General features: G+C 38.0%; 1 protein-coding gene across 1 annotated transcript in view; it reads left to right on the plus strand.

The window, feature by feature from the left end:
* The first annotated feature begins 910 nt into the window (after window positions 1-910).
* LOC124720493 overlaps window positions 911-27,578 on the plus strand; it is a 36,966-nt gene continuing 10,298 nt past the window's right edge. The window contains exons 1-2 of the mRNA XM_047245853.1: window positions 911-961; window positions 9,733-9,884. Of these exons, the coding sequence (XP_047101809.1) occupies window positions 9,772-9,884 (113 nt within the window). The 5' untranslated portion in view covers window positions 911-961; window positions 9,733-9,771. The remainder of the gene's footprint in view (window positions 962-9,732; window positions 9,885-27,578) is intronic.

Below are 27,578 nucleotides of genomic sequence, written 5' to 3' on the forward strand. Positions count from 1 at the left end.
AATATTGCTTAATAAAGTAGGATCAGTTTATTCTATCTCGTGAGCTTTTTTTTTTAAAAAAGCCAAAAAAACTCTATTGCTTAATAAAGTAGGATCAGTTTATTCTATCTCGTGAGATTTTTTTTAAAAAGCCAAAAAAACACTATTGCTTAATAAAGTAGGATCAGTTTATTCTATCTCGTGAGATTTTTTTTTTTAAAAAGCCAAAAAACACTTATTAGGTACTGAAGGGAGCTGCTTAATAAAGTAGGATCAGTTTATTCTATCTCGTAAGATTTTTTTTTTAAAGTCAAAAAACACTTATAACGTACTGAAGGGAGCTAGACCATAAAGAACAATCGCTTCTCGGCTTTTGACAAGATATTGCTTAATAAAGTAGGATCAGTTTATTCTATCTCGTGAGATTTTTTTTTTTTAAAAAGTCAAAAAACACTTATGCTTTTGACAAAATCAATGTTTATCTCTCCCTTCAGTAGTTAATAAATGTTTTTTGGCTTTTTAAAAAAAAATTTCACGAGATAGAATAAACTGATCCTACTTTATTGAGCAATTTTTTTTTTTTTGGATTTTTAAAAAAAAATCTCACGAGATAGAATAAACTGATCCTACTTTATTAAGCAATTTTTTTTTTGGATTTTTAAAAAAAAAATCTCACGAGATAGAATAAACTGATCCTACTTTATTAAGCAATATCTTGTCAAAAGCCGAGAAGCGATTCTTCTAGTGTTGTAGCTGCCTTCAGTAGCTTTAAAAAAAAAATCTCACGAGATAGAATAAACTGATCCTACTTTATTAAGCAATCAGTAAAAAAACGAAATTGAAACATCACAGCAAAAGCTTATTAGAACACAGAACTGCTTTATTATCTATGCCTCGAAGTGAAGACATTAAGATCTATGACTAAGGAATGACGTCATTGTTCAAAGCCGACGGGTTGTATCCCCTGCTGCACTAGACCCTAGTAAGTACATAAATATACAAATATTTAAATTAATCATTACATGAGATAGTTACATTGTTGTCATATAGTACATATACAGAATTAAATAATAAATATAGTAAATTTTTACGTTACATTCAATATCATTGTGCTGACTTGTGAATTACATTACATTCAGATTGAAATATACATTTTATTTATTTTATTTGTTAGCTCATTCTTTTTCCTTTCATTCCTTTTTTTTGCGTTACACTAGCAACATTTGAAGATAATTGTGGCAACTCGCTAGAATATTCAACTTAAAATTCATCTTGCCTCCTGGAATAAAATTTACACATGTTTCAAGCTTCAAGACAGCCCTCTGTAGGAGGATAGGTTCATGGGATGGTTGCTAACTACTTCATAAATACTAGTAAAGTCATCTCCTACAGTGGCCTACACAAAATAAAATATGATAAATAAAGTACATGTTAACTTATTAGGCTATAGTGTAAAAGTTCCTGTACATAATACCGTATCTAAGTGTGGTGTCCCCACTATTGCTGTTTCTAAGAGTGGTACCCCTCTATTAGGCTACCGTTTCTAAGAGCGGTGCCCCTCTAAATATCTTAGGATCCTAAAAGTATGTACATCCGTATGGTAAGTGTATGTCAATCATGTTCTTACAATTTTTGTGTACTTCATCTCCTTCCTTTCATGAGTATCAAGCAATATAAATAAATGTTTTACTTAGTAAATAAATAAATCTTCTTGGATAATTGGTGCTACGTTCCATGCTGTATATCCATTCTGTATTTACCTTGTGGTACCTGTAAAATTCTATTCATAAATAAATATGTGTGTATGTCTCTCCATACTGTCAGATAATCATGAATTATATAATGTCAAATATTTCATCAACATGTATAAATTTTTCTAATGGAGGGATGAGAGTATGAGCCGCAACAGAGGACTGATGTTTTGTTTTCTCCTTATTCTCCTTTCTGTTTAATGGTGCATTAGTTCAGTACAGTAGATGAGCTTTAATTATGTCATTAGATGACTGCTAAATATGTTCTCTTAAATAATTCTTCCAATCTGAAGTGTCAAGCCTACATAACTCCAATAATTTCACTACAAGTTCCCATTAGTTTAGTGTTTAAGTGTTACAGATTTAAGTCTTCTGGTATATTTCCAACAGTGGCCGCTGTAAACAATTCTTTCCACATAAATCTATACTTTCACCTTTAGTTATAAGAATATATAAGACATCACATAAGTTCTTATCTCAGGCATACCAATCTTTCAATAAATAATATTCTTTCCACTACTTTCATTCTGTATTCCATGAGTACATGTGATATAGCGTTCAAATCTCTTTTCTCTCCTCTCAACATATTCTCAATTACTCATAACATTCTCACCTATCCATTATTCATTCTTCACGAAATAACATACGTATTCCTCATATATATATATATATATGTTTATAATAGAAGGAAACATTCCACGAAGGAAAATATACCTAAAAACAAAGATGATGTGACTTACCAAATGAAAGTGCTGGCAGGTCGACAGACACACAAACGAACACAAACATACACACAAAATTCAAGCTTTCACAACAAACTGTTGCCTTATCAGGAAAGAGGGAAAGACGAAAGGATGTGGGTTTTAAGGGAGAGGGTAAGGAGTCATTCCAGTCCCGGGAGCGGAAAGACTTACCTTAGGGGCAAAAAGGGACGGGTATACACTCGCACACACACACACACACACACACACACACACACACACACACACACACACACACACATATACAGACACAAGCAGACATAAATAAAATATGCTGCATTATCCGTGATCATAACTTCAGGTTTTCCTATTCTTACAAAATAATCTGTTAATAGACGTCTGGTAATAGCAGTGGTAGAACTGAACGTAAAGCATATAATTTTAAATACTTTGTGGAAACATCTAACACAGCAGGGATGTATTTCATTCCTCCACGTGCTTGTGGATAGGGTCCTGCAATATCTAAAGAAATTAGCTGTAATGGCCTCTTAGGTATGATTGGGTGCAATTCATTCATGCTTGTGCGATTAGAATATTTGGCTTTCTGACATATTATGCATTTCCTAATATTACACAATACTCTTCACCTTAAGTTTGGAAAATAGCAGTATTGTATAATCTTATCTGTACATTTGGTTACACCATAGTGTCCCCAAGTTCTGTGTGTAAATAAAATAAAATCGTCGACATGAGCTTCAGGTAAGCAAACACACCAATGCTGTGATTCAGGGTTTCGTCGGTGAAATAATACTTCTTTGTGTAATGTGTAATATTTTTCAAGATGTGGGTGTGTTCCTGCACGTAATTTATTCTTTATCTGGATCCACCTGGGATCATTGTCCTGCAATATGGCTAAGTTCCTGCATTTGTAGTAAGGTGCAAATGTACTGTCATACATGAGTAAAATTTTGAAATCTGATGTTTGTTCTGTCACATCTGAAAATTCTTGTAGGCCTTGTGGCAAACGAGATAGAGCATTGGCTATAATGTTGGATTCTCCTTGATGATCAGTATAAAGCTTAGTACGTTTTCCCCATAGAAAGTAGCGAAACTTTCAAAATGCCCATACTATGGCAAGTGTTTCGCGCTCGGTCACTGAATATGACTTTTCGCATTCAGTGAGCGTACGGCTAGCAAAACTTGTAGGTTTGATGACTGTTTGTTCAATTTTTACATGAATTTGGAATAAAAATGCTCTGAGCCCATAGGAACTTGCATCTGTTACTAGGCAAAAGTCTGACCTCAGGTCAGGATGACATAACAACGGTGCATTAACTAAAGCATTCTTAATCGCTTCAAAATCTGTCTGACAGAACTCTGTCCATTTCCAAATATTATTTCTTTTGAGTAAAGATAGATGTGGACTGTTAAGAAGGTGGTAGGGTACAAATTTCCTAAAGAATGAAGATAGACCAAGAAAGGCTTTGAGTTGTTTACGATTCTGTGGGGATGGAAAATTCTTTATTGCATCAATTTTTCTTGAGTCTGGATAAATTCCTTCCGTTGATATGATGTGACCAAGGAATTTGATTTCTCTCCTCCCTAATTTCGTCTTTGATATATTGATAGTGACAACTGCGTCAGAAAATTTAGTCAGAAGTTGCTTCAAAAGATTAACATGTTCTTCCCAAGTAGTGGTGGCAATGACAATGTTGTCAACATAAACTGTGATTTGCGATAACAATTGTGGTCCAAGAACAGCATCTAAGGCTTCAATAAATACTCCAGCACTCACTTGTAGACCAAAGGGTAGAACACAAAATTGGTAACTACGTCCCTCACATAGAAATGCAGTGTATTTACGACTGTTTTTATGGAGGTTCACCTGCCAAAACGATGAGCGGAGGTCGATATTGGTTAAATACTGTACATTATGAAATTTTAAAAGTTGTTCTTCCAGATTTATAGGTCGTGTGTTGATTGGGATTATAACTTTGTTAATATCTTGTGCGTCCAGCTCTAACCTTACACTACCATCCTCTTTATTAACTGCTAGGATCGGACTGCAATATGGTGAAATTGACATTACAATGATACCCCAAGCTTGCATTTTTTCAATCTCTTTCAAAACTGTGGGTTTCTTTGACCAAGGAATATTATAATATGTTCTACAGTATGTTTTGTGTGGTTTAACATCCATCTCATAAGTATAGGTTTCTCCACAAATACCTCAGCAAATTGCTGCAAAACTTCAAGTAATTAAAGTTGTTGTTCCTTTGTCAGATATTCAGATTCTGTGCATTTTTCATATAAATCATTAGGTTTAATTCCCTGAGCTACAGCTTCATTAAAAGTTAAATCACATATGTTTGTTGCTGGTGGATACACCAAATGTAACTGTTCAAACTTACTCTGTTTACTGTTTAAGTTTTTACCCTGTGTTAACTCTATTGTCAGTTGTTGTTGGTTTACGGTTAAATGACATTTCCCTTTTCCTAAATCTGTGATTGCTTGATATTCATTCAAAAAGTCAATTCCTAATATGCAATGCATAACTAATTTGTCTACTACCAGAAAACTGTAATTGAGTGGTATATTTGAAAATGTGAAGTTAATTAGCGCTTGAAATTTCACATTCTTTGATTTGTTCCCGGTGGCACTTATAATGTGACAATTCTGTACTGGCAATGTTTGTATGTTCATTATTTGTTTGAGTTCATTATATAAGGACATTGAAATGACACTTGCTGCTGCTCCTGTATCTGACATTACTTCCACTTCATCACTACCAATCATAACTCGTGTTATAGCCTGAATAATCTTCTTTGTTTTACTGGTACTATTAAAATCTACATCCTGATATAATTCTTTTTCTATTTGTTACTGTCATCATATCGGAGAAAACAAATCGTCGGTTCCGTTGCGCTCTGCTCCCTATCGACCGTAACTCAAGCGCTTAGCTCGGTCGTCGTTCGTTTTCCGGTAAATTCGGTTGTTGCTGCGGGTTAGGTTCATTGCCCAACTCAATAATATTTACATTTCTGTCGCGCGTCACCCAAGTATCAGCTGTTTGGTTGTTGAAATTAACTCGCGTCGCATTGGGAGTTCCGTTAGGTAGGAATTGAGGGTTGCTGTATTGCATGTGTCGTGCCGGTGGTCCATTGTGATTTCCCCATACATTATTTCGTCTTTGACTGTAACTGGAATTGTCATTACTGTTATTCCTGCAATACATGTTTGGATGTCGTTTCTCTGAAAATATCCTGGATGGTACCTGTTATCCTCTCTTCTTTGATCTCTATGATTTCGGTTCCTTCCTCTGTTGTTGTTATTTTGAATATAACTGTTATTGTTCTGATTGTAATTACTGTTCGGATAACCATTATAGTAATAATTACTGTTTCCTTGCCACTGCTGCGAGTTGTTTCTCCTAATATTGAATGGATTTGTCCCAGTGTAGTGCGAATTGTTTCTTTGGGTGTTTTGTTGTGGTGTCTGAGGCAGATTTCAATAGCCTCTGTCATTTCTGTTGTGCGTACGCGAATTGCTTGGATGGATCGGATACTATTGATTGAAATTCCTGATCTCATCTCTGTAAACATCATCTATCTCATCAACATAACTGAAAAAATTCTTTATGTTGTCCTCGGACACTCCTATTAATTTATCACGGTAAGGAAATGGTAAGTGGCTTTTAAGTGTTCTAATTACGTCTGGTAAATCTGCTGGTTTTGTCCAATATAATGTTTTGTCTAGGTAGCGTTCAAAGTATTGACGTAAAGTCTCTTTCTTCCGGTTGTAAATTTCTGGATTGTATACTTCTCGTTTTAAACTTTGCTGTTCTGTTATCGACCAGAATTCCTCAAGAAATGCTTGTTCAAACTGTTCAAATGTTAAACATCGTCTTTTCATTGCTGCTCCCCACTTAGCTGCTCTTCCACGTAACAAATTTGTAACATATCGAATTTTATCGGCTTCTAACCAATGTCTCAGGAAAATACCATCAAAAGAGTGGATGAAAACAGTCGGATGCACTTTGTCTTTCTCATCACATGAAAATGTCTGAAAGTATCCATGTCGTACTAATGTTTCATCAGCTACTCCCGATGGTATTATGGGTGCTGCATTTTGTGTCAAACTGTGCATAGTATGTGGTGATGTCTGATAGCAATTTTGATCTTGTGGTAGCATTGAAAATGGTTCATTGGGATTTGTATCACTCATTGGTAATTCTATTTTCGGCTGTATGCTGGGTCTAGCATTATTCGGATTCTCATTTGTGTTTTGGTTGCCTGTTATGCGTTTTGGTATCACTGACAATCTCGGTATTACATTTTCTTTAAGTTTACGTACCTCTTTCTGAATATTATCTGTTTCTCCCTTTACTTGTTCCTTTGTCTTATCTAAAATGATCTGTGTCATTGTCTCAAACTTCTCATCTAAATAATCATCACATAATTTGCATTCATGTACAAGTTTCTCTGCTAGAGTTGTGTCATTCTTTAAAGATGCTACATCTGCTCTGTCTTCAAGTTTTTCTAACTTTTCCTGTAAGGATTTCTGCTCCAATGTTACATCATTTAATCTGTCTGAAAGGTCTGTTATCGTCAGGTCTAAGTGTTCTTGGTTTGTTTTTACGGAATTGTGTGACTGTCGTAATTCGTCAACTTGGGTACTGGTTTTCTGTTGTTCAAAAACTACTGTTAACAATTTCTCATTACATCGTTGTAAGTCAGTTTTTGTCTCGTCACTGAATTCCACAAATACCTTTTCTTGTCTCGTAACCTTGTCTGGTAAGTCAGTAAATTTCCTTTCAAGACTACTGGTGGTTTCTGTCAAGTCGACAATTTGTCTAGATTGTTTTTCAAAATTTTGTTTTATGTCCCGTGTCAGTTCATCGAATTTAGTGTCAAATTTCCCAATGTCACGTTTTAAATTGTCATTTTTCTCGTCTAAAGTGTCAAATCTTTTGTCAAATTTTCTGTTTTGGTCACCAAGCCTCGGTCTCACTCTGCAATTTCTGTCCCCCACACTTCCTGTCCGTTACCAAACTGATGATTCTTTGATGCCTCCAGATGTGTACCACTCATCTGATCTCCTTTTTTTGTTTAGGTGTGCCACAATTATTTTCTCTCCAATTTGATTTGGTACCTCTTCCGTAATTATCCGAACTACCCACATATCTCTTGGCATTCTTCTGTAGCATCCATTTTGAAAACGTTCTATTTTCTTTTTGTCTGTAGTGTTTATTGTTTTTGTCTTACTTTCATATAATGATACATTCCAAACAGATTCTTCCAGAAAAGACTTACTTAAATATGTGTTAGAAATTAAGGTATTTCTCTTTTTCAGAAAAGTTTCCCTTTCCCTCCTTCATCCTCTCTGCCCTCATTGTCACAATCAGTGGCTCCTTTTCATTTTGGTGTCCAGGTGAGCTACCCCTCCTTCTAACATTCCCCAATCTATCCATCTCTGTTCCCTGAGAAAGAAACTAATAGTGCCACAGTGCCAACTGCAATGATTAGCCCTTTTGCTTTAGATCTGTCTATAAAATAATTGTCAATTAGGATGGGCAGTACTCTGATAGATCCTTAAGTGTGAATAAATGAAAGATAAAACGTATTATAAAAGGAGGGAACCTGATAGCACTCAGTTAAAAAATGGGTGATAGCTTCTGTAGGCTTTCGTATCACCTGTCTCAAGATAATACTAAGAATGATTATAAAATGAAATCTCGAAACCAGTTGTAGCAAAAGTTCTGAAAAACCAGGACTTGGGAGGGTCCTGAGAATATGCAATACATGTGTGAAGGGAAGAAAGTAAGGAAGGAAAAATTAGTATTTAATCCAGTCGACATTGAGATCAATAGAGACGGAGCAGAAGCTCAGGATGTTCAAGGATTTGGAAAAAAAATTGGCCATGCCCTTCCAAAGGCATCATCCTGGAGTTTGGCTGGATTGATTTTGAGAAATCATGGAAAACCTAAACGTGGATGACCAGACACAGATTTGAACTATGGCCCTCCCAGGTAGGAGTCCAGCATGCTAACCAGTGCACCAGCTCGCTTGGTATCTGTAAAGGAATTGACACATGAGACACCAGTTTCAGCAATGCAAGACTGCTGTTCCAGTGTTAAGGTCAATGTACTGACCTGATGGCAGCCACCCATGAAACTGAGACAGACATTGCGAGAATTATAACAGCTCAGTATAGGTCATATAACAGTTTTAGCTTACTGAACTTGTGCATAAACATCTGCAGCTTCTGCTGCTTGATAGTTGGATGTGGTACACTGTTATTAAATGATATCCCAACACTGTGGAATAATGTGTTCGTTTCTCTTCACATTTATTAACACACAGTTCAATTGATGGTCAGCTTTGTGAACTATAGAATGTCCATATCTTTGCCGACATCATTAAGTGGCAGCAATCAGTAAAAAGTCCACCAACACAAATGACACTGTTTTGCACTGTTCCATTGTTGTTTCACAGTTGTGAGGCTATACCAATTCCTTCGTTTTTGTTTCAGCTAGATTGGTGATTGACATATGTCCAAGTGATTAGCAGTAAAATAAAATAAACAGTGAGTTAGGTAACAAAAAAAATTCATGGGCCATGCACGAAAGTGACACAGATGGTGAGCTAGCAGCAAAACCCCCCTAATGAAGCTGTCCCGTATGAGTTAATTAGTAATCAAATAATTGGTTGGTTGGGGTCCGATGCAGCTGTATACCGTGGGTCATTACCAAGAAGTAACACCTATCCGTGGCAACGAAGCGACGTAATGAAAGTTTATTTCATTATTGTTTAGTTAAGCAATGCTTTAGCAAGGGTATGTAAGTTTATTTTATGGTTATGTAATCAAACTAAGATTGAACAACGAATTTGCTCACACGTCTTAACCTCGGTATCATAAAGACCACTGCTGTTTACAAGTGTACAAAGTATACCGTGTGCCGGCTTGTGTTACGAAAAACGGTGAACCCACTGGATGGTTAAGTTCGTTTCCTGTTGCTTCACTTTTAAGGGTAGTAATCGGTGACATTTTTCCTCGTTACTTTTCTTAACAATCAACACGAATTTCCCAAATACTTTGGTATCAGAAATGGCAGTATTAGTCTTGCCCAGATTGCATAAATATTGACAGATGCCCACGAGGCTTTCTCATCCTTCAGTTCTTTCTCCTCACCGTCAACTGAAAGAGTGACGTGAACTTTTCTCAGATCCCTGCAGACTCTTTTGACTATTTTTCAGCCCCTCTTCCCACTGAACGCCTACTGCTACGTGACGGTGTTGCAGAGAGCCATAATAGGCCTGGCCACGGGGCTCGCCTTCTCCATGTGGGTCGGCTTCGGCGTCCCCCGGCCAGACGCAGTAAGGCTGCCCACCAGGAGGGACGGCTGCGACTTCAACATTACGGCCACACCGCCGCCACCCACCCAGGACTCCAGGTCGGCCGCAGCATCTCCTCTCACATTTCCGCAGCGTCATAAATTAACACTGTACTTTTTGGGTGCTTAGCTGAGTTGTCCGTTCCATTATTCCACACGATACTTCAACGACTGACCCAGTCATCTTCTTCAGTTGACGTGAGATGTATTATTAAGTGTACCTGCTGCCTGGACTCTCAAAAAATTCAATTTTTTCCCTTTTTTTCACACATTATATCACCTTTGCTATCACTTGCATGACAGTAAAATATTTAGTTTATAAGCTTGAAGGCACACATTCTTTTGATCCCTTTGGGGGAAGGTTTGGGTCATAAGTTGTTAGTTCCACACCTCACGGGTTCCATGCTACAGAGGAAAAACTTTGCTTATTGATATGTAATTTTTAATGTCACGTAGAACCTGTTTTGGGGTCTAGATTCTTCTTCATAAATGTCATTTCTTAGTAACAGTATTGTGAAAAGGATAGTTGCTACTTACCATATAGCAGAGATACTGAGTTGCAGACAGGCACCAGAAAATGAGTTTTTGGCCAACAAGCCCTCATTGGTTGCGCGCGCCCACACACACACACACACACACACACACACACACACACACACGCACGTACGCAAATGGGGCTCATGCATACATGACAGCAGTCCCTGTCTTATGAGGCCACAAACCAAGTCAGGTCTCAGTAGCCAGAGACTGCAATTATCTTTTTCATAATGTTATTACATTCCACCCTAGATTTTCCTCTTTTTTTTTTTTTTTAAGAAAGTCATACGAGGGCTATTCGGAAAGTAAGGTCCAATCAGTTGCAGAAAAGGAAACCACGGTGGAAGCCTGATGAAGTTTTGCACAGATGTGTAGGACAGTGTCTCTAGTACACCTGTCGATCGCGTCACATCCCTCTTTACAGTTCTGAGTGCACAGTGAGCAAGTAAAGATGCCCCAATTTGGAAGGGAGGGGGGGTGCACAGAGATTCCCAAAGATTCCACCTAATGACTTACTTTGTACTAATTGGTCTATTTTGTTGAGTAATGGATGGAAATTCCCATATTATAGTTCCTTACATGGGTGCTGAAAGACATGTTTCCATGTTCTCATAGAATATGACTTTGTTTTTGACTTGGAGATATCTTTTTGTAAAGAATGATGTTAAAATTTGTATCACACCACTATTTATAGCCGAGTTTGACTCCTAGCTCCTGCTGCACTGCTTCACATGTTTGTTTTACAGAGATGACACGATTTTGCCTGAAATACACATTCTCTTGGTGTTCCAGATATTTTGCTAGCCGGTATGTAGTGGGTGTTCTAAAGCCACCGTGTCCTGCTGTATGATTAAAATATGTTTGAATAACTGTTGCAATAAAAAGTCACACGTCTGTCTGTGGACACGATATGTAGAGTTGACTAAAAGAAATTGCAGGGCTCAGGTGCTAGAAATATTTCATTAACATAGCGAACAATAAATAGTTAAGAATAACACTCATCTTAAGTACATTGTTGTACTTGTTGTTCTTGCTTGCTGTCTGGAAAAAAAAGTGGGGTATGATTTTACCAAAAGGGTGTTTGGATCTTGAAAACGTTTCAGAACAATATATCCTTCTCCTTCTTGGTCTCAGGATACTAGCACAATTCATTCATCCAGTAAAATAGTCAACAATGCATTTCTGTCATGTTCTCAGAATTATCTAATCAGGTGTAAAAAAAAAAAAAAAAAAAAAAAAAAAAAAAAAAAATCAGTTTTTCAGATTTGTTCACCCGTGAACAATGTGTTTCACATGGGTGCAATGGAGAGAAGTTGCAGTTTCACATGTCTGATCATCGACACAGTTACAAAACGGGTTCCTTTCTCCACAGCTCACTGCCAACTACCTCCAGCTAGAGAAACATAAACCAAAGATACAAGATGGATTGTAGAGTATCACTCATATCGGTATTTGTTCACAAATGGAATGTGTATAATACTTTAATCAAATAGTAATTGAAGTTTTTTTAAGCTTGAATAATCAATTAGTGTTAGATGCAATAAATTTAAAATGGGGTTTTAACAGTTTTAAATATTGTTAAGACCAAAATTCTCTGCTGATAATTGATAAGTGGGAACATAATTTTTCACATATGGTCATCAATATTTCATCCTGGAAACTCAAAATACAAAGGCATAGGCGTTCAGAAATAAAGGAAAATAATTGAATGTGATGTAGGAAAAAACATGGGTCCCAAAACATCAAAATAAATCAATACATTCAAACTAAGGAAATACACTTTGCTAGTGTTACAAAATATTATAATAACAAAAAGTATATTACGTTATACATTAGTTGCAGCTGTATCACTATCCACTGCACTCCAGAACTACACAGGTGTAGGCTGATTGTACTGTGCCGTTATTACCAATGTCTCCTGAAATCAGTAGGCCTGTATGGAAAATGGCATCCACAGTATTTCAGTCACGTCAACAAAGATAAGCAATGTGGCTAGCAATGTTAGAGATGATTTGCTTCTCAGGAGGTCAAGTGTATGTAGCATATCTTACATGGGGCAGACTAGTAGAACAGTTGAGGACAGTTCACTGACACACCCAACTAAAACAGCTCAGCAAATCAGCTGTCACTGAGCACTGCGTCTGATATAATCTTGAGATGAAATGCTGTAAGGCCAGTGTCCTCGTGTAAACACAAAGTTTCTGGGATGCTGTAATTAAGGATTCTAGTAATACAAAGAAGTCCATAAAGTGTAGTAAACTGGGATGGAGATATCAGTTTAAATAAGGCTGGGCACCTTGCTCACAAGGGGTGGTAAACACTGAAGGCATTTGCATTTCACGGAATATCAGTGCGGTCTCTGAAAAACAAAAGAGGATCACAGTGTGTAACTGGCACTAGGAATCAGTCTCAGCTACGAATAACTGTGCGACGTAGACAGTGTTTCGGTCCAGTTGTAGGCCAGGCAGCAAGTATGCATAGTGACCCAGCTAGCAGCTCCCAAAGGTGACGACTGTGTCCGTTGTTGAAATATCATACAGGAACGTGCATTTCACAACTCAGCTGATCACCTGGAAGCACAGTGTCAAGAGCTTCACTGTCCACGGTGGTGTCGGCCTGCAGTAGTAGTGGGGCAGTGAGGAGGTTGTGGACAGTGGGTGCCAAAAGTCACCAGAGCAGGCATGGAGCAGCTACTGCCACATCTCGTACACTTTCTACCTTCCATAGCATATAGGACTTATATTCATAAATCTTTTTAATAAAATATCGAGTAACAATTCAGCGATAACTTCAGCCTGGGATAATGTTAGCCACAGATAATGCAGTATCAACACCACAACCTGCCTTCCTATGTTCTCACCTGGAACTAAAAGAGAAAATTAGTGAAGATCAGCTTTGCACTACCTGTCTTAGTTAAGGCTGTAGATCACGAGTGTGTAAAAAGAGCACCGATGCTATTACACTGAACGATATAAGGATTGGTTCCAGTGTTTATCACAACATGTTCCCATTGCACACCTGGATATGCACAAAATGTGAATATATATTTCGTTATTTATTATTATTAATTTTTATTGCTGTTGTTGTGGCCTTCAGTCCAGAGACTGGTTTGATGCAGCTCTCCATGCTACTCTAGCCTGTGCAAGACTCTCTATCTCTGAGTAACTACTGCAACGTACATCCTACTGAATCTGCTTACTCTGTTCATGTCTTGGTCTCCCTGTATGATTTTTACAGCCCCCTTCCCTCCCACCCCCACTTCCCTCCAGTACAGAATTGGTGATCACCTGGTATCTCAGAATGTCTCCTATCAACCGATTCCTTCTTCTAGTCAGGCTGTGCCCCTCAACTGTATTTAGTACCTCCTCATTAGTTACACAACCTAGGCATTAAATTTACAACATTCTTTTATAGCACCCCATTTCAGAGGCTTCTAGTCTCTTCATGTGTGAACTCTTATCTTCCGAACATACACTGATAAAAATAGCTTCAGAAATGACTTCCTAAAGCTTAAATTGATACTCAATTTTTACATAATTTATCTTCTTCAGAAACGCTTTACTTGCCATTGCCAGTCTAAATTTTATGTCCTCTCTACTCCAGTCATCCTAAGTTATTTTGCTGCCCAAATAACAAAACTCGTCTACTGTTTCAAGTGTGTCATTTCCTAATTTAATTCCCATAGCATAACTTGGTTTAATTAAACTATATCCAATTATCCTTGTTTTGCTTTAGTTGATGTTTATCTTATATCCTCCTCTCAAGACACTGTCCATAATTTTCAACTGCACTTCCAAGGCCTTCGCTGCCTCTGAGGGAATTACACTGTCATTGACAGACCTCAGAAGTTTTATTTCTTCTCCATTCCTACTCCAAATATTTCTTAGGTTTCCTTTTCTTCTTGCTCAATGTACTGATTGAATAACATTAGTGATAGGCCTACAACCCTGCCTCACTCACTCAATGACTTCTTTCCTCTGTTCCCTCAACTGTTATAACTTCCACATGGTGTAAATAGCCTCTTGCTCCCTGTATTTTACCCCTACTACCTTCAGGATTTAAGGAGAGCATTCCAGGCACGGCTGTCAAAAGCTTTCCTAAGTCCACAAATACTGTAAATGTAGGGTTGCCTTTCCTTAATGTATCTTCTAAGATAAGTTGTAGGATCACTATTGCCTCATATTTTGCTGCATTTCTCCAGAATCTATACAAACTTTCCACCAGGTCAGCTTCTACCAGTTCTTCCATTCTTCTGTAAAGAATTTGTTTTAGTATTTTACAACCATGACTTACTAAACTGATAGTCTGGTAATATTCACACACGTCAGCAACTGCTTTCATTCTAATCAATACTAACTTCTTGATTATTCTTAACATTTCTGCATATATGAGTACTTCAATACATTTTTACTGTTCCTAATAATTTATTGAAAAGCTATTGAAACACTGTGCACCTTCCACTTACAAGCAACTATTAATGAAATTCAATGTCTCATAAAACGAGATTAACATAAAATCAGCAAAGAATATACAGAAAACAATCAAATATGGCTCATAATAGTGGAATGAAGCATCACCTGAGAATAAAAGGCTGGAAGTTTGAAAAAATGCACACTGTATGGGGTATTTTAATAAACGGAAAGAGTAGCGTTCAATTAAAATTCCGTATTGACAGTAGAAATGTTGTAACACGTGAGGCTATACTGACCCTATGACTTGTCTTAGAGAATAGATTAAGGAAAGGCAAGCCTGTGTTTGACGAAGTTGATTGGAATACTCTCTTTCAAATTCTGAAGGTGGCAGCAGTAAAATACAGGGAGAGAAAGACTATTTACAATTTGTACAGAAACCAGATGGCAGTTATAAGACTCAAGGGGCATGAAAGGGAAGCAGTGGCTGGGAAGGGACTGTGACAGGGTTGTAGCCTATCCCCAATGTTATTCAATCTGTATATTGAGCAAGCAGTAAAGGAAGCAAAAGAAAAATTTGGAGTAGGTATTAAAATCCATGGAGGAGAAACAAAAACTTTGACGTTTGCCGATGACATTGTAACTCTGTCAGAGACAGCAAAGGACCTGGAAGAGCAGCTAAACGGAATGGACAGTGTCTCGAAAGGATGATATAAGATGAAATCAACAAAAGCAAAATGAGGATAATGGAATGTAGTCGAATTAAATTGGGCGATGCTGAGGGAATTATATTAAGAAATGAGACGCTTAAAGTAGTAAATGAGTTTTGCTATTTGGGGAGCAAAATAACTCACAATGGTCAAAGTAGAGAGGATATAAAATGTAGACTGGCAATGGCAAGAAAAGCATTTCTGAAGGAGAGAAATTTGTTAACATTGAGTATAGATTTGTGTCAGGAAGTCGTTTCTGAAAGTATTTGTATGGGGTGTAGAAATGTATGGAAGTGAAATGTGGATGATAAGTAGTCTAGACAAGAAGAGAATAGAAGTTTTCAAAATGTGGTGCTACAGAAGAATGCTCAAGATTAAATGGGTGGATCACATAACTAATGAGGAGGTACTGAACAGAATTGGGGAGAAGAGGAGTTTGTGGCACAACTTGACTAGAAGAAGGGATCAGTTGGTAGGACATGTTCTGAGGCATCAAGGGATCACCAATTTAGTATTGGAGGGCAGTGTGGAGGACAAAAATCGTAGAGGGAGACCAAGAGATGAATACACTAAACGGATTCAGAAGGATGTAGGCTGCAGTAGGTACTGGAAGATGAAGAAGCTTGCACAGGATAGGGTAGAACGGAGAGCTGCATCAAACCCGTCTCTGGACTGAAGACCACAACAACAACATTGGCAGTTATATCGTGATGTCACACGCACCCCTCACTTGGGATCCACATGTTACACTGTGGGGCGGCGGATGTATAAGTTTGTAAAAAGTAATTAATCTATTGCTGTATAAACGCTTGCGTGTTTAATCAGTTCTGGCTTTTGGAATGTTGTTATTGCTGTCTTTTGCCGTTCTCAACACTGGCTCTCTATTTACTCCGTGACCCCCAGAAAGTGATTTAATAAACCTTGGAGCCAGTAAATAGATATCCTAGTGCCCACTTTACCTGAGAATGTTCTTATAGCTGCAGCTTATAGCTCTGAGGAATTAGGAGATTGTCCGGGATTTCTAATCAAAAAACAGTTTTCCAAAATAGTTGAGTATATTCTGAAATTCACTAATAAAAACCACAAGTATCCCTACAACCTAACTAACAGAACAGTTCAGAGTCTAATACGCTGATGCAACTATAAATGTCCGAATCAAATGTTAAAAAGAATGCTCGCCATAATTTGATGAAAATATTTCATCAAACGCCACGCTAAATGTTTGGTAGAATGTCTGTCCCGCGACGGCACGTGAAAATATGACAAAACGCAAACTGAAGCTAGATAATGAAAATCATTCCAGAATTAACACTTCACATAAAATGTTTTCATAGTTCCGCGTATCTCTAGTAACTTAATACGGCACCCGAGGCTGTTTGTAGCAGATACACTGATGCGACGCGACTGCCGACACAGATGGCGTGTCATTCAGCGTCTGGAGAGAACTGGGGCCTTTTTTCCTCGCGCAGTGTTCATATATATAAAGCCGCGGTGCGGACGGCTGAGGGATCGCCTGATCTTTCCGGCTCTCTCGACTAGCCGCTGGGCTAGTAACGCACCACTTCAAGTTACATAATAATTTATAGCTTCTTTGGCTGATGGCCGCGGAAGCTCTTAATTTAAACGTGCATTCAGCACGCAGGTAAGTATTGATAATAAAATTTTGATGTGGCTAAGTTGAATACTTTCGGCGAGAGAATTAATTTAATTGCCCTGCACGCAGCAGATGAGCTCTGAACTGTCCCTTTTGAGATCCGCTATCGCTATAATTTTATAGGTATTAAAAAGAAACTTTACACATTTTCATAATCATAGCGGACCTCCAACCTATTTAAATCTAAACATCCTAGCCTTATTTACTAGCCTACTTAATCTATCTTGCTTCCTTCAGTTTTGAGACGAAAACCAGAAAATCATGAATTTCCACTAAAGTCTTAATTTGTGAAATCCAAAGTACTGTTTTTATTAAATTATTATGAAAGATGAATCTAAATATAAATTTTGAAGTCTCTAGCTCTGTTCTGTTGCGCCAATGATTTTTCCAGAAAAACGTCCAAATCTCGGAAATGGCTGAAGTTATCGAACTAATATTTAACACACATTAATTTAGTATTATATCTGACATGCTAGAAAAGTTTTAGTTCATTTGCTTGATTTTTAAGGTATTGCGCAACATTTATGATGTCAGAGCTAGTTACAGCAGACTGGCTGACACACAATGGAAACTGATGTGAATTTATTACAGCGTGAGTAGGCTGCTTCCCTACATCACCCTCTACTTAAATTTTTTGTTTATGAATGTTAATGAATGAAAAAAAAATTTAATTACAAAAAGGGAAGCAAGAGTACAGTTTAACTCCCTATGAAAACCAAAATTGAAATATAAACCTGTAGAAACATTAAAGAAAACTTATTACCTACATTAATTATTTAAATTGTAGGCATGTTCACTGCCTTTTAAACAATGTCATTACCCAAAATTTTAAGCAAAGTCAACGAAATATTTTGGCATACATATTGCCTTAGACAAACAAACACATAGAAATTGAAAAATTATAAAATCTTAACTACATTAAATACATTTTTACATACACAAATTCAAAGAAAATAACATGATACATAAACAGATGATTATCTCTTAACAGTCTTTTCTAAACCTGAAATAAAAGTTCACAAATAATTTTTACACACGTGGTTGTAGCCGCTTTGGCTGGCGTCCTACACTTTCATTCACCAGGGTAGAGAAGGGGAAGTTGCTATGGTGTGCGTCCTTCACGTTCTCTCTAAATTACATGGGGGAAAGGGGAGGGGTCACTGTGAGTTGTGTCCAAGTCACTCCACGCTTTCACGCAGCTACCAGGCTGCCATTATCTGGTTTGTCCTGTAGAACAAACAAAAAGAGTGCCTCAGACTCTGTTCACTTAATATGTAAGGGTGGGTCACAAAGAAATGGGGATATATACATTTTATCCTTTAATATGTTGCTGGAACAAAGTTAACAGAATTTTTTTTTTCAATTCTACTCTCGTGGTTACTTAATTGTCATAAAATCGGTAAACAAATGGTTCAAAACGCCATTAGTCACTTTAGAGAAAATTTATGCTCAAGGCATATAATCATAAATCCTATTTAATCTGAATTTATTAGTTCTGGGCCGGAACACTGAACCAATGCTCGGTATATTCCTGACAAATCTGCATCTTATTTACTTAACTGACTCATCTTTGGTTACTTTATTCTTAGAGATAGTATGAGTATGATTAGTGGTTGTTTTCTCAGCTTCTTTGTACATGTGAGTAACCTTTGGTAATAGTACAGTTGTGAGTGTTCAAAACACACTACGTTCAGTTGACTACAAAATCCACTTATTGGTCCTCTGCTGTTGCCAGTTCCACATCTGCAATTAGGTACTTACTTACTTTGAAGTGTATTTATGCGGAGCTAAAATAATGTTTTACGTCTGTCAGTATGTTATTTATTTATTTCGCTAGTGTATGTACTTATTTAACACTCACTCCATTAAAATTTGGAGCACAGGATAGCACGTTTATTTCATATTCATAGTGTACTGCAGTTGATTAGTTTGCTCACGCGACAATCCATTTCCACTCGATCGGACGCTGAAACCTCAGGTAGTCTCTCTCGGACCTACCACTAAACTACATCAAATAATTATGGACGAATGTAATGCTAAATTCCTTAAACCTATAGGACACCATGAGCTGCTCTGTCTCATCTAACATAAGGGTACCTATGGTCGCATTCACGCCTCCAACTCATAACCTCAATACGTGTAGGTGTATCCTGTCACACACTACACTAAAGTAATGGCCAGCTCCAACCTTATAAATACTTCCGGGACGTGTCCTTCACGTCTCAACCACAAACACTGCCCAATTCCATCACACTGCTTTTCCCTGCTACACCAGGTGAGTCTAATCTTACAACTTATCTGCATATTTTTCCTAACACTAAGCAATCTCTTTTACTATTTATTAGTTAGCTTTAATGCATACACTAGGTTTCACTACCACTTCAGATCTTGCTTGTACATGAATTCATACATCTTTTTAAGTTACTGTTGGTGGACCATTTCCAGTAAAACAACACTTTGTACTTATTATATTACCAGGGTACTATACATAATTGTTACTTCAATACATTTTATATCTTAATTACGTCATACTTCTCTATTGTTTGTCACTATTAGGTTTGTCACATTAGGTATTTTTCGTCACTAATCGGTAGATAGAATGGTTACATAACTCATGGCTTGATAGCCATGACAGAAAATTTTCATGTCTGGAAAGAAAAGGTCAAAATTTTTGTAGATAGGAAAGATGAAGAATGAGTGAGATCTGAAATGGGAAAGAAGATCTCACACAGCTGGGACTGCACAGCTGCCACACTGTGTAGAGGTCACAGAACAACCTCCTCCCTACAGCATTCATTCACTACCTATAAATTTCTTTAGGTCGATCACGTTCCTGAGACCTAATAGCTTCTTACTTTTTGGGTATTCCAGCCTATATGCATTGGCATGTGGTTTTCCTATTATCCTGAAAGGCCCTTGGTATACAAACATGAATTTCTTGGTTTCTGCATTTACTTTCTTTGATTTTTCTTTGGTTTTGACAAGGACTAATTGACCTATTTCAAAGCTAGTAGGTACAGCTTTTGCGTCATGACGCTTCTTCCTATCCAACGCTCTTTTTCTCATATTAGCCCTAGCCTTTAGTTTCTTCTCGTCTGTGGATATTTGCGTTAGAATAGGGAATTCTACCATATCTGCAATCACATTGTGCGGTTCTTGGCCAAACATCAATTCACAAGGTGCAAAACCAGTTGCATCATGTCTTAGGTTGTTAATTACATTCTTAAAATACTTAATGTGCTCTGCCCAACTTGAGTGTTTCCGAGCACAATAAGTTCTGCAAAGCCTATTCAATTCCCTCATAATACGTTCACTCATATTTCCTTGAGGGAAATACGCAGATATTTTCAGATGTTTCATGCCGGCCTTATCTAGACATTCCTTAAATCTATCAGAAGTAAATTGAGGCCCATTGTCTGACAGCAAATTCTTCGGAACGCCAACGTTCACGAAGAAATCTTTTTCCAACTTTTCAACCAATGTTTTTGCATTTGCTCTTTTAATTGGGTATAGTTTAACATACTTACTGAATCCATCCACCACAACAAAAACATGGGTGCAACCACCTCTCGAAACAGGAAGAGGGCCAAACAAATCACAAGCCAGTAATTCTAGGGTTTCAGTTGGCTCTACTGAATGCATATCTCCTTGTATTCTGGTGTTGGCAGCACGGACTTTCTGGCACACTACACACGATGCTAGACGCTTGGCCACACGGCGGTACATGTTGTCAAACACAACCTTCTCTTGTAATTTTGCAATGCACTTCTTTGCACCGTAGTGCCCATACCTCAGGTGTACATAGTCGATTAGTAAGTCTACATGTTGTGAGGGAAAGCACAGCTTCCACTCAGAAACACCTACCTTTTTCCTTCTAAACAGAATACCTTTATGCAGACAATAGTATTGTGAAACCTTAGGATAGTTCGCATTTCCTAAATAGCTCTTCACTAATTTCAATTGGTCATCTGCATTCTGCTCACGTCTCAAGTTCTTAATCACTCTCTTTAATGCACTTTCTTCCTTTACTTCGTGCAATGCAAACGTTCGAATTTCATTTGGGTCTGTTGCTGCAATTCCCGCGTCATCACAGAGCTCCGCACTTCTAGATAACCCATCAGCTACCAGATTGTCTTTCCCTTGAATATACCTAACCTCAAGGTCAAACTGCTGGAGATACAAAGACCATCTTACCAAACGAGAATTCCTCAACTTACAGGTCTTTAAAAAGGTCAATGCCTTATGGTCACTGTAAACAATTATCTTGTGACCTAATAAATACTGCTCAAACTTCTGTACCCCAAATACAATTGCTAATGCTTCCAATTCTGAGATGCCATAATTTCTCTCTGCTGCCTGTAAAGATCGACTTGCGAAAGCTATAGTCTTGTGCACTTCTTGTTCGTTCTCTATTTCTATTTGGAATATCTCCACAGCTATACCATAGCCACTAGCATCAACAGACAAACAGAATGGTTTTTCAAAGTCAGGATGATGCAAAATTGGACTATTAATTAAAGATTGTTTAAGTACCTCAAACGCCTGTTGACATTCTGCTGTCCAAACCCAAGGGGTATTCTTTTTCAGCAGGAGGTGAAGACAGGGAGCATTAAAAGCCTGATCACTAACAAAACGTCTATAGAAGCCGAAAAGACCGAACATTGATCTCAATTGCTTCTTGTTTCTGGGAGCCTCAAATTTTTCAATGACTGCTAGCTTGCCTGGGTCAGGCAGAATACCTTTTCCACTTATTCTATATCCCAAGAAACCTATTTCTTCTTTAACGCACTCTGTCTTTTCAATCTTTAGTTTCATGCCACCTCTCTCAATAGCCTCTAACACTTTCCCTAATAAAGCTATGTGTTCTTCCCAGGTAGGAGTTGCTATTAATAGATCATCTACGTAAACTGTTATTTTATTGCTTAAAGCTGGTCCTAAAACATGGCACATCACACGTACGAAGGCACAAACAGAGATATTAAGTCCGAAAGGTACCACACGGTATTGGTAACAAACTCCTTCGTACAAGAAAGCTGTGTACTTCCTTGAATTTTCCGCCAGTGGCAAATTCCAATACCCACACGTGATGTCCATGGACGTTAAGAATTTTACTCCCCGGAATTTTTGCAGTAACTCGTCCATGTTCTGCGGTCTATCACTTTCCCTAACCACTAGTTCATTCAACCAACGAGCGTCTAAGACCAATCTGACACTCCCGTCTCTTTTTGGTACAACAACAAGAGGATTATTGTACTCACTGACCGCTTTTTCAATCACACCCCACTCTAGCATTCTCTGTATCTCCTTCCGAACTGCCTCCTTCCTAGCTATATGTATTTGGTATGGCTTCCTGAAGAACACTTGGCCGGGTTTCACTTGTAATTGACATTCATAACCCTTGACTATGCCAGGTCGATCCGAAAATACCTTATGATGCCTTTTTAGAACCTGTCTCAGTTCTTCCTTTTGATTGTCTGAAATCCTATCGATTTCCTGCAATTTAGCTTCTATTTTGTCTAAAATAATTGCTTCTTCTTCCTCTTCTGTGTTCAGCTTATTGTCATTACGATTAACACCTTCGTCCCAATATCTCCTGTTTTTCAGAACTCGTATAGGCAGCTCCCAAGTTTCATGATCAGTTACTACATGTTTATCACTAAAAGGGACTGTAATTACTCCGGTTATTGGCAAGACCATTTTTAACTGGCTTCTTTCAAAATCAACAACACTCTGATATTTTGACAAGAAATCTATGCCAATTAAAACCTCAATACTGAGATTGTTTACAATTAAACATGGATGATCAATTAAATTACCATTAATGTTAAAGGGTAGTAAAGCTTCTTGCTTTACCGTTTTTGACACCTTGCCAGTAGCACCAATTATTCTTAGTCCTGATACCCTCATTACAGTAAGCTTGTCTTTACCAGGTAATGCATCAAAGAAGGACTGCGATATTGCACTCACCTCACTTCCACTGTCTAAGAGACAACGTACATTGATACCCAACATATTCACTATTATTATAGGGTGGCTTATTCTAGGTTGTACAGGTGGTTCCTTAGATTCATCTAATAGTTCCTTTTGGATTTGTCTCCAACTAAAGTGATCAACATCTGTCTTCATTACATTTAGGTCACAGTGTGTAGGGGTTTCCTGAATTACATTTTCAGCTGCCTTTTCCAGTCGGTCTATTAATTTCAAATCGAAACACCGCACGACTTCATTACATTTAGTTTGCTGAACATGATCCAAATCACTGTAGTCTGAGCGATTCTGCGCCTCCAGACCGGGCATAACATTAGTTACAGCTAAACCACTTTCACCATTATCGTCAGTTTCCTTCTCAAGTGACAACTGGTCACAGCTACTGGGTTCATCGACCCCAAACAGCCTACCCTCTACATTCCCACTTATCTCCTGTCCTAAATCTATTAGTACATTATCAACATCCTGCACAGGCACTTTAGATAAGAGCACATCGTCCTCATCGTAAATATAAGCATGAATTTCTTCTGCTTCTTCACCTGACAATTTAGTATTTTGTAGCTCATCCCTACTGTTACACAGTTGCGCCTTCTCTTTCTCTTCCCACTTAGAAAGCGTCTCTAACACGGTATCTATCAAATACTGTGAGTGATCTAATATTTCTGTTGTATCCTTAGGTGCTACCAACATTTCATCCATCTGTTCAGTTTGAGTATTCTGATCTGTCTTACCAATTCCCTTAACTACTGGCTTAGGAAAAGTAACCGCCTGGTGAGCGCCAGTGTCCTCATAGACGGGAACTAGTTTTCCTGCCTAGGTCTACTACTGTTTCCTTTATTTTCATTATAGTTAGCTGGCATAGCCTTACTTTCCGTGCTGTTGTTTACATGCATATTTCTGTTTGGAACAAAATTATTATCCCTTGGACGCCATTGTTGGTTCTGATAATTGTTTCCCCAATTCCTATCTCTCTTAGGATGACGAACACCTACTGTTCTGATGTTTACATTGCCATTTTGCTCGTTCCTAAAATTACTACTATTATTGTTATTGACATTTCTGTTATTACGTGCTTGCTCCTCATTGGCAGCAACACGTTCTACACGTTCCAAATACTCAATGAAACGATCCAGATTGTCTCTAGGGGCTGATATAATTCTAGTTTGCCAGTACCATGGCAGTTTAGCTTCCAGACCTAGTATAATCATTTCTGGTTTTAGCTTTTCCGCCAAATGTGACAAACGTGAAATCCATGACCTAGCAAACTCTTTAATAGATTCCTTGCCTGCATTGAAGCGTTTTCCACTCCAAAATTCTCTCAACACTTCATTTTGCTTATTGCTAGACCAATATTCATTAATAAAAGCTGTTTTAAATTCCGCTAATGTTTTACATTTCAACATAACATCAGCTGACCAACGCATGGCGTCACCTGCTAAATGGCTTCTAATAAATGATATTTTCTCTCGCTCAGACCAAGTTGGTGGAATCACATCTTCAAAATCGTTCCAGAAATCTAGCGGGTGGATATTTTTATCTGGATCGAACCGCAAAAACTGCCGACACCCGATAAAAGCGGCGTTTGCAGCTACAACTTGTTGTATGTTACCATTACCAGAAGTTACTGAAGCTACTTTACTCTCAATGTTAGCAATGTTAGTACTGATATTTTCTACTTTCATTTCAACATTATCTACTCTTTGCACAATATGAGTAGTGTCAGTTTTGATTGCTTCTACTTCTGCTTGACATATGTTTACTTTTATATTAACATCTTTAAATCTATCTGAGCACAGTTCAGACTCCGCCTCGATCTTTTCTGTTAACTTGTGCTCCAGCTTCGCATCTTCCATTTGGAAGTCTTTGCGAACCTCAGCGACTTCGGATTTTATTGTCTTATACATTTCAGAAAATTGTTGAGCAACCTTTTTCTTAATATCCTCATGATTGCAATCAATTTTATAATTCAAACTATCTAGATCTTCTTTCAACTTATTGCAACCAGCCTTGAAAGTATCGTCCATTACCTCCAATCGTTTATTAAAATTTGTTTGGCTGGCCACAATCTCAGACTTTAATTCAGCATTACTGTTTTTGACCTCAGTTATTTCAAACTTTAACTCAGCATTCATTCTAGCATTACTGGCTGACATTTCAGCATTACTGCTTTTGACCTCAGTTATTTCAGACTTTAATTCAGCATTGCTGGCAGCTATTGCTTGTAATATAACATTTAAATCAACAGCCCCAGCATCTTTGGGTTGCTCACGAGCTGGCTTTTTATCACACCCAGGTGACGAAAAACTAGCTCCAATACCAGAATCATCAAAACTACATGAAACTTCTGATTGATTAGTCATATCTAACTTCTCCTTCTTAAACTCTACCATCTCTGATGACTGTTTCATTTTTAATTCATCAGAGAAACTATCATCCAATAAATTTACAATTTCTACTTTCCGCTTTACTACCGGGGTCTCTATTATTGAATCATTGCCCCTTCCCACACTACTGTCAGGAGACAATACTTCATATTTCACCTTAACATTACTACTTTCAAGCATATTTACACTTGAACCGTTGTCTGTATTTACAGTTCCCTCAACAGACATAGGTTCTGATTTAAGTTTAACCTCAGTTTCTTTTGGCGGTTCCATCGCCGACAGTCTTTTGGTACAGGTTAGTAAAATTTTTAACAGCTTTTCACTTAACTTAGTTCCTTCTGCACGACGTATAGCGTTGCCGGCGCGGCGTACCAGGATTCCTGATGCGACGTGGCACGTTGAACTGCAGACGGCTCTCCGACGGCTGTTGTGTGTTTGCGTGGCCCGCAATTGCAGGCTCTGCGCCGGCTGCTCCAGCGGACGACTGCGGTGAGGCGAGACTGGCTTTTCGCGATGCCGGCAGCACCGCTAGACTCAGTGCCAGCTCCGTCAATCCAGATGTGTTGTTAATCCAATTGCGTCGTCCACATGCACACGTAACACATTCACTGTTTTATGCTCAGTTGCGTGTCGCATTTCACTCGCGAATCCGAATAGTTAAAATCACTTTCACTTAGTTGATTTCCCGGCCGATGCACCATATGTGGGGCGGCGGATGTATAAGTTTGTAAAAAGTAATTAATCTATTGCTGTATAAACGCTTGCGTGTTGAATCAGTTCTGGCTTTTGGAATGTTGTTATTGCTGTCTTTTGCCGTTCTCAACACTGGCTCTCTATTTACTCCGTGACCCCCAGAAAGTGATTTAATAAAACTTGGAGCCAGTAAATAGATATCCTAGTGCCCACTTTACCTGAGAATGTTCTTATAGCTGCAGCTTATAGCTCTGAGGAATTAGGAGATTGTCCGGGATTTCTAATCAAAAAACAGTTTTCCAAAATAGTTGAGTATATTCTGAAATTCACTAATAAAAACCACAAGTATCCCTACAACCTAACTAACAGAACAGTTCAGAGTCTAATACGCTGATGCAACTATAAATGTCCGAATCAAATGTTAAAAAGAATGCTCGCCATAATTTGATGAAAATATTTCATCAAACGCCACGCTAAATGTTTGGTAGAATGTCTGTCCCGCGACGGCACGTGAAAATACGACAAAACGCAAACTGAAGCTAGATAATGAAAATCATTCCCGAATTAACACTTCACATAAAATGTTCTCATGGTTCCGCGTATCTCTAGTAACTTAATACGGCACCCGAGGCTGTTTGTAGCAGATACACTGATGCGACGCGACTGCCGACACAGATGGCGTGTCATTCAGCGTCTGGAGAGAACTGGGGCCTTCCTTCCTCGCGCAGTGTTCTTGTATATAAAGCCGCGGTGCGGACGGCTGAGGGATCGCCTGATCTTTCCGGCTCTCTCGACTAGCCGCTGGGCTAGTAACGCACCACTTCAAGTTACATAATAATTTATAGCTTCTTTGGCTGATGGCCGCGGAAGCTCTTAATTTAAACGTGCATTCAGCACGCAGGTAAGTATTGATAATAAAATTTTGACGTGGCTAAGTTGAATACTTTCGGCGAGAGAATTAATTTAATTGCCCTGCACGCAGCAGATGAGCTCTGAACTGTCCCTTTTGAGATCCGCTATCGCTATAATTTTATAGGTATTAAAAAGAAACTTTACACATTTTCATAATCATAGCGGACCTCCAACCTATTTAAATCTAAACATCCTAGCCTTATTTACTAGCCTACTTAATCTATCTTGCTTCCTTCAGTTTTGAGACGAAAACCAGAAAATCATGAATTTCCACTAAAGTCTTAATTTGTGAAATCCAAAGTACTGTTTTTATTAAATTATTATGAAAGATGAATCTAAATATAAATTTTGAAGTCTCTAGCTCTGTTCTGTTGCGCCAATGATTTTTCCAGAAAAACGTCCAAATCTCGGAAATGGCTGAAGTTATCGAACTAATATTTAACACACATTAATTTAGTATTATATCT

The sequence above is a fragment of the Schistocerca piceifrons genome, chromosome 11 (genome assembly GCF_021461385.2).
Source record: "Schistocerca piceifrons isolate TAMUIC-IGC-003096 chromosome 11, iqSchPice1.1, whole genome shotgun sequence".
NCBI classification, from domain to species: domain Eukaryota; kingdom Metazoa; phylum Arthropoda; class Insecta; order Orthoptera; family Acrididae; genus Schistocerca; species Schistocerca piceifrons.